General features: G+C 50.4%; 1 protein-coding gene across 2 annotated transcripts; it reads right to left on the reverse strand.

The window, feature by feature from the left end:
* Positions 1–275: 275 nt before the first annotated feature.
* On the reverse strand, positions 276–5,571 carry BATF3 (basic leucine zipper ATF-like transcription factor 3). Of its 2 annotated transcripts, none has more exons than XM_023922819.2 (3): positions 5,444–5,571; positions 4,147–4,251; positions 276–1,629 (listed from the first exon to the last, which is right to left on the reverse strand). In XM_023922819.2, the coding sequence occupies exons 1-3, from the start codon at positions 5,555–5,557 to the stop codon at positions 1,444–1,446; spliced, it is 405 nt and encodes a 134-aa protein (XP_023778587.1). In that variant the 5' UTR covers positions 5,558–5,571; the 3' UTR covers positions 276–1,443. The 2 variants fall into 2 exon arrangements, with proteins under 2 accessions (XP_023778587.1, XP_086734731.1); XM_086878605.1 differs by lacking the exon at positions 5,444–5,571 and adding an exon at positions 4,880–4,994.
* Positions 5,572–8,094: the final 2,523 nt, after the last annotated feature.

Raw genomic sequence — 8,094 nt, forward strand, 5'->3', positions numbered from 1 at the left:
GCAAACAGCTCATCTGGAGTTTCTAGCCTAAGGCGATGGTACAAGAGGGCCCTTTAGAAGGCAGAGTTGACTGCATGGTTTCCCAAATTCTATCTTGGCAGTGATCAGCAATGCACCATTCTACTAAAGAAACTAAAAAAAAAAAAAAAAATTTAAAAAAATTAAAATTCAGACATTTCAGATCGTATTCTGCTGATAGTACTGTGATCCTGGTGAGGGGAGAAATGAATCCCATGAATTTCACTGAAAAAAATCCAGATGCTGAAGTGAGAGAGTTGGCAATGGGGAGGAGATTTTTATTATCCAAAGGTGCTCTTTGACTGGGAAATACTGTGAGAAAAAGACTCTTTGCTGGATCCCAAGCTACAGTATCCACATTTCTAGAGGCTGACACTACTAGGAATCTTCAGAGAAAGTAAACACATTTTTCTGTCTATTTCTCAGTAACATTGCAATCATGCTTCCTTTTTGTAACTAAAAAGAAAAAGTTATAGAAAACAGAATGTTTTTCTTTCAAACAATTATCAAACAACTTCAGCGTGGATGTAGAACAAAATGCTTAGCAAAACTCACTCCACAGACATAATCTTCCAGAGGCAATAAGCAAGATGAAGGAAGGATGAAGATATTTGTTCATTTCCAGTGGGTGCATTAAAAGAATAAATTTTAAAATCTGCTTTTTAAAACAATGCTTAAAATCATCTAACTCTGCTTGCTTTTCTTCCACACAGAGCAATCACCATCAGAAACTGGCCAAGACACATTTTAGAATATAAAACACTCCAAGGACTAATGCCAGCAGGGCTGATGATTTGGAATATTAAGGACTAAGAAAACTCTTTCGTTACACACACTTCAAAAGAGGAATCAATGAACAGGTGATAAGTAAATAACAGAACAACTTACAGGAAGATTAGCATTAGACTTTGGCATTGACCAGCAAATGAAAAGCAGAAATGCTATAAAGACATTGATTATTGAAGAAGGTGGAGAGCATTATAAAGATATCGCTTTTATTAACCAAACCTGTTTAGAGAGATAAAACCCAGCAGCCAGATCATGACATACATGGGTGACAAGTGACAAAGGGTTACTGGCAGTGGATGTGTGGGAGAAAGGCATCCCAGTCTGAGGTCGGTACTTCTCCCTGTCTACATTCCATCGCTCCATAGTGGGCTGCACGGCACTTAGACATTTCTGAAGGCAAAACCGTGACTTGAAGAGTCTACCGAGTTAGAAGCTGCTGTTCAAATTGTCTTTTTTTTTTCCGTACTGGTGTTTTCCTGAGATTCAGAAGGCTGTAACATTTCAAAGTGGAGAAGAGCTGCATGGTCGAGTCCAGCCCTGCTCAATGGAAGAGCTGCACACTAAGTGGGCAGTTCTTCAAACCTCCTGTTAATGGCACTTTCACACATCACATTTAGAGGTGATTGAGGAGAGCACTCATCTGGGTAGGCAGCTGGCAAGTGCATCAGGCCTTGGTATGGTCACGAAGTTCATGGTGCAGTGCAATAGTGGACAGATCTTTTCATGATCCTTCAACACTTCACTCAAGTGTTTCATTTCATCTGTTAGCTTTCCAATTTCTCTTTTCAGGGAGGTATTTTCTTGCTCAAGAGACTCATATTCCTGGAAGGAGGGGAAAGAAAGAAAGAGAAAACCGAACAACTTACAGTCAAAACATTCCTTTCAGTGCTTCTACCTTTAGTACATTCACATAACTGTAGAAAAACACTGCGGTTCCTTACTACAACTCACAAAGTGCTGATGAAAGACAGACACAGCCTGGGTGCTGAACAGAGCAAGTGCATTACGACCTATGCCCTGACCACACTGTGATTCCTTTCATGGCCCTGAAGACCAGGAGGTGCTGCTGGCTCTCAGGAGTCCCCCAGGAGCCCAGGGCTGCAGGCATGGATGGCTGTGTCCCCATGGTGGCCTCTTCCAGCCTGGGCTGCCTCTGCTGGGAAGGGCCAAAATGGACTCTGCACTGTGAGATCAGAGAAAATGAAAGTACTGACTGCCGAGAGGTGCTGGGAAAACACGAGGGGCGCTGGGAAAACACAGTGCCTGGCACTGCTGGTGAGAAAAGGGCAGCCCCTGCACCAGGGCAGTGCAGGGGAAAGCCATTTATCTAGGCTAGCACAATGTGTCCAGTGCTCTCCTCCAGGCCTGCCAGAGCTTGTAGTCACCTGCTCAGAAGCCCAAGAACTCAGGAGGAGGGAAGCATCATGCCAGCTTGATGCCAGACTAATTTTGTAACCAGAAGGCCAGATCATTGCCATGGTTATCCCTGACCTGGCTGCTTTTGATCTAAGGCTTCTCTGGCAATAAATAAGCTGCTGTTAACTGCAGGGGAGTTTTGAGTTGCTCTGCAGCACACATGTGATTGATGCAAGGCTCCTGTGCCACATTTTTTGATACCTGTGCATCTCAAGTGTTCCTGTTTCTAAGCCTTCCCATCCCAAAGAGAAGGGAGCTAGAGATTCAAAGCCAGTCCACCAGAAACCTGCAGATGGATGTCTTGCTGCTGCCCCAAGGCTAAACATCCACCCACTCAATCTCAACATCCACCCACTCAATCTCAACATCCACCCACTCAATCTCACCTCCCTGGGAAAGCTTCCGAGCAAACTTCAAAGCCTACACGTGCAAAGCCTTAAATGCAGCAGGGAGAGCCTCCCATGCAATGTTCTTCTGGGCAGCCTGGCACTGCCTCTGCTCCCCTTAGCTGCAGAACTCTGGGCTCCCTGCCCTCCCTCACACCCTTCTGCCACCTCTCGGAGTAAAACAATCGCAGTCCTCCTAACACAGTATCGGAGCCAAACTCCAGCCAAGCTGTCAGACCCCGATTGTCATTCTGCTCATCTCTTATTGCCCCAGACTCCATGGTCCTGGGTTTTGGAATGAGAGTTGTTGTCCCATTGCTATGTCCCATTTTTAGGGGTGAGACTGTCACATTGCTCTTGCTAAGAATGAATGTCTACTCAACCAGATCTGCCTACACCTGGAAAAATCTGTGTGCCTCAAAATGAAGATTCCCAGCACAAGGAAGATCCTCAAGTTCAGGAGGAACGTCGGAGAGGCTGCAGAATGGCACAGGCCCAAATATGATTCCACAAAAGCCAGGGGTTACCCCTTTTCAGAAGTACCCTGCACCTGGCTTTCTCAGGCGCTGACTCAGAGAAGATCTGGGAAAAACCAAGCCCAAAACTCCCCGCATTGTCCCTCTTAGTCTCTGCTAACTGCTGGAAGATCTTTCCACAGTGAGAAAGAATAAAGCCTGTGATGAATCTTCAGAGCTGAACAACTGACTCAGCCGCAATGGCAGCGTGCTGCAAAACTGACAATTACCCCAAAAGCTGACTCCTGGCTACAAGAGCACTGTTGTGTGAGGTAACATCCAAAATCAGAGAAATCTGTCCCTGTCCTCCAGTGTTTGCACTGGGGGCACAAGAAAACCACACCACATTGCAATATTAAAAGCTTCTGGAAGAATCAGTTACTTTCATTTTATTTGTTTAAACATCCACTGTTACTTTTCAAAGCATACAAGTATAACAAACAGCTAGCCAAGCCGAGCTCTCATGCTTGCAGGTTTCCAAGTTCCTAAGAAGCTTTTTCAACTGGGTATGTCTGGAGACCCTGTTGCTGAGCAGCAGTGCTGACACCACAGTTGTAGAACTGATTTAAGCCAGTGTTGCCACTGCATGTCCCCTCCTCTTCCATCACCTTCTACCTTGTACGACAGCAAGAATTCATCCACTGTCATAGCAAATGTGCCAAGCTTAACACTAATACAGGAAAAAAAACGGGTCTGGTTTAGCCCAAAGGAGCCCTGTGATCCCATTCTTTGGGTGGTCACAGGAAGAGCAAAAGAGGGAGGATGAGGCAAGGGCTGGACCCTGTCTCTCTCTTCCTAGCACTGTCATTGAAGGCAGAGCTGCACTGTCCAAGAGCAGCATCAGTGTCTGGGAGTTCCCGACCAGGCATCCCACAGCATGCCTTTCTGTGCCTCACACCCACCGCTCTCTGAGTAGGATTAGTGTGAAGACAGGCCCACGCCTGCTTAAGAATTCCTGTTTATTGTAAAGTCCCGTGCTTGGTACCCAAGCCATGCCCGCAAAGCGCTAAGTACCCATTCACCTCGTGAAGTTTATCTGCTTTCTGAGTTTGCTTCTTCCGGCTCCTCTGTGCAGCAACTCGATTTTTTTCTCTTCTCCTTACTTTTCTGTCATCTTCTTCGTGACTCTGGAAGACATCAGCCAGAAACACTCCGCTAGTTTGCAAGGTGCACACAGAAGATGCCCCAAGTCGGGTGTGTAACTTTCTGAGAACGAACACTTCCAGTTACACAGCGCTGATCCTCGGTCTCACGGAGACCGCATGGTGCTGCAAAGAGCGGCGCATCCCTCTGCCCCACTGCACAGGCGGACCCCAGGTGGAGGCGTGGAAGCCGGCAGGCTGCCCGGGGGATGCCGCAGAGCCCCGCGGCCAGGGGCGCTGCTGCTGATGGGGGAAGCCGGCTACCGGAGCGGGGACCGGCGCTCCCGCTCTGCCCGGAGGGCAGCACTTTACACCTGCCCCGCTCCAGCTCGGCCGACGGGGCGGAGGTGCGAGCAGCGGGGAGGAAATCCCTGCTCCCTTCCCGGCTGCCCTCGGCTGGAGGAAAGCCGCTGACCGCGCCGTGTCCCGGCAGCTTTCCGCCCACCGCCGGCGGTTCGCCCGCTCTCCCACCCGGGAAGAGCCAGCGCGGCGGCCGCTCCCGGGGAAAGAAGGGCCGATGCCCAGGGACAGAGGGCACCCCCGGCTCGGCGCTGCCCGGCGTGACTCGGCCCCATGTGCCCGGCCTCGGCGCCGACCCCCGCCCGCTCCCTACCTGCTGGCCGCCCTCGGCCGCCGCGCCCCGGGGCAGCGCGCTGCTCCCCGCCGCCGGGACGGCGCACGACATCCCGGCGCCGCCGAGCCGCCCGCAGGGCTCCCCCGGCCCGCGGGGGTGCGAGTGCGAGGCAGCGGAGGGAAGGGAGCCCAAGGGCAGGGCGGGCCGGGGCGGGCCGGGGCGGGGGACGCGCCGGGGCGGGCCGGGGGTGCCGCCGCCAGGTGCCGGGGCGGAGCCGCCGCCCACATGGCCGTCACATGGTGGCCGCCCGCATCGGGAGCCCGGGAGCAGCCGCAGCCCCGGCCCGCACTGCTCCCCCGCCGGGACCGCCCCCCGGGACCGCCGGCTCGCTCTCGTCAGCCGCCGGGAGCCGGGGGAAAGTCCGGGTCACGGCGCTGCCGGGCAGGAGCTGCCTGAAAATCCCCCCCGGAGAGCCCCAGCCCCGGGGGCCGGCTGGGTTCGACGCCCCACCGGGAGGCCCGACTCGCTCTTTCGGCTGCAGAAATAAACTCCCCGCAGTTTCTCTCCTCTCCAGGCTGCCCCCGGCTGCCGCCCGCCGCTCACCTCCGGCCGCTCCCGCCCGCCGCCCTCCTGTGACATCGGCTCTCTGAAGCGGCGGCAGCCCCACATGAGGGACAGCCAGCTCAGCCCAGGGTCATGGGAGTGAGGACACGGCATCCGTGCTGGGATAAAGCAATTTTCACTTTCGCTACTCACCCTGTTCCTTTAAATAATAAGGAAATGCGACAGACTTCTTGTAAAGGCAGAGCCAGATAAAGACTGCTGGAAATACAGTGGCTGCAGACAAAAATCTTTCTGTTCCATCGAGAGTATTTTAACAGACTGAACACTGTTTCTTTTACCTCTGGGAACACCTTCCTTGCATTTTAATTGCACAATTACCTTGGCCTTATGCTCTGAAAGGGGGTGTTTGCACTGACAGCTACTTCAACATCCCTGCTCTACTGCAAAAGGATTTGTAATTCTTGTACCATCCTGGATGTGCTCAACTCACAGAGGCGAACACACATGACCAGATGAGCAGGGTATGTGCCCCCAAACTGCAGGGCAGTCGGTCATAAAACCCCAGGTATCTCAATAAATCAGATACTTCCCTATTTTTCTGGTTTCCTCAGAAGCTTGAGTCATCCAGCTTAGATGAAGTTAAAGAGTTGACAAGATGAGTAAATATAGACTATCCTTCCAGGAAGATCTGGCTAACCTTTCATGCTGAAGTTGAGGGTACCATGTTCTCCAGGAGTCGAAGAGTCAAACTGACGTCTGTGCTCTGCCACAGGTTTCCTGGTAGGCTCTGGGACTGTGACTAAAAGACTTGAGCATGACTTCCTTGGTTTGAATCACTTCTTCCCAGCTGTTCCACCTCAAAGCACTTTGTGTCTCCACCCTCCAGGCTATCCATGCATTTATTTGGTTTTGCACTTTCCAAAGACCTCCAGCCCTGGAGGACCGAGTCTCTGTAAGTCGTCCTGCCCTAACAGCCATGGGAAGGTGGCTGGTGACCACAACTGGGAAGCACACTCTTGCCAATGTACCCTGACATAACATGCATCCCCAGATTGTGCTGGGTCTCCCAAGCATCTCACAGGGCATTCTCTGGTTTCTTCAAAAGCAGTCTTGCTTCTTTCTCCCTGTGCCATCTCATGCGCCAAGAGCAGGATGTTCACCAAGGGCTGCTCATGGAGGCAGCAGAAGGTGTGGGTTCAGTGCCATTCTCCGGCTGAGGTGATACAAACCAGCACCTCCTGGAAAGCAACCCTGCCACCAGGCAGAGTTATTAGAGGGTGAATTGCTCTCAACTGCTCATTTGAAACAGCCTAATCTTGCTTTAACTACATCTCAAGCAGTTAAAGGAAAGCAGTGCACGAGAGCAGGAGCAGAGAATTAGTTGGGACATGTCTTAGGTCGCAGTGCAAGACGTAACCAAAGGTATGTATTCTATTACCAGCTGTTAAAACCAGGCTGGGGCAGTGCTCTTTATCTCTTCCATGACCCATCCCTCATAACTCCAGGGGGTTTCTTCTGTTAATGGGCCATTGAGTCTCAGTGCATGACTGATAAAATTACATCATCCCATGGTGAGATGCTCCACCCAGGGGGAGGAGCCCAGCATGCCTACCTGGATATAATCTTTATTATTAATTTACTTGGCACACCACAGGCAGCCTTTCCCCACAGGATTCCCAGAGGAAGAGCAGACCCATCTACACCACCACTGGACCTTCAAAGGAAAACTACAGGATCCCTTCTACAGGATCATTGCTTCAACAGAACCACATCTGTCTCTCCAGGAGGACTGCAGACACCATTTAATCAGACTGCTACCAACACCCTGACCAACAGGGGTCAGGTTGTATTCTGACTCTGTCAGTGGGTTTTTTGTACTACTGCATTTTATATTAATTTTCCAATTAAGTTATAGTTTTGTTTCTTTTATTTATACATACTAGTAAAGAACTGTTATTCCTATTCCCATATCTTTGCCTGAGAGCCCCTTAATTTCAAAATAATAATTCAGAGAGAGGAACTTTTTACATTTTCCATTTCAAGAGAGGCTGCTGCCTTCCTTAGCAGACACCTGTCTTTCCAAAACAAGACAGGACAGTTGCTTGACAAGAGAGCACTGGGTTCTTGCTGCCTTTGTAGCTTAAGCTCAGTTGAAATAAGCAGAACTAGAAACCAGTATTTTCACAAGCTCAGGGAACAGGTATGTTCTCTTGCAATAAACACTATGAACTCTGTGGATAAAACACCTCAACAGCCCTCTGGAGTCATCTGTGGGAAAGCCCCCTTCCACAGAGGGACTTTGAACTCCACGGTCCAGGAGCAATGCTGCCACAAATGGCACCTGCACAAGCTACATGACAGCATCAAATCGTGAGCAGCTCACCAAGAATTTATTAGTCCTGAATAAATATCCACTTCACTGAGTCATTCCCAGCAGCTGCAGAATAAGGTTTCCAGGATAACACAAGCATGGGACAAAGCCAGGGGACAGTCCCCTTGAGCCTGAATTGTCTGCTCTTGTTCAGAACAAATGACAAAGGAAATGACAAATCAAAATTTGCTTGTGGGAACAAGTTTCTAGTTAGTATTAAAGCTATCTCTGGTACATCTGTAGAAGTGCCTACACAGTAATTCCAGGTAGTGCAGCAGTAAAGGCAGAGCATTTCTGTGCAGGAGAGTAAAGCAGCCCA

Source organism: Cyanistes caeruleus, chromosome 2 (assembly GCF_971803275.1).
Source record: "Cyanistes caeruleus chromosome 2, bCyaCae1.hap1.1, whole genome shotgun sequence".
Lineage (NCBI taxonomy): Eukaryota > Metazoa > Chordata > Aves > Passeriformes > Paridae > Cyanistes > Cyanistes caeruleus.

What these genes read in the sequence shown, in the direction of transcription:
- BATF3 (XM_023922819.2), bottom strand. Translation starts at nt 5,557, where the DNA reads ATGCCGTGTCCTCACTCCCATGACCCTGGGCTGAGCTGGCTGTCCCTC. An exon ending in GCGGGCGGGAGCGGCCGGAG is followed by an intron (nt 4,252 to 5,443) that starts GTGAGCGGCGGG and finishes GATGTCTTCCAG; the next exon opens with AGTCACGAAGAAGATGACAG. An exon ending in AAGCAGATAAACTTCACGAG is followed by an intron (nt 1,630 to 4,146) that starts GTGAATGGGTAC and finishes CCCTCCTTCCAG; the next exon opens with GAATATGAGTCTCTTGAGCA.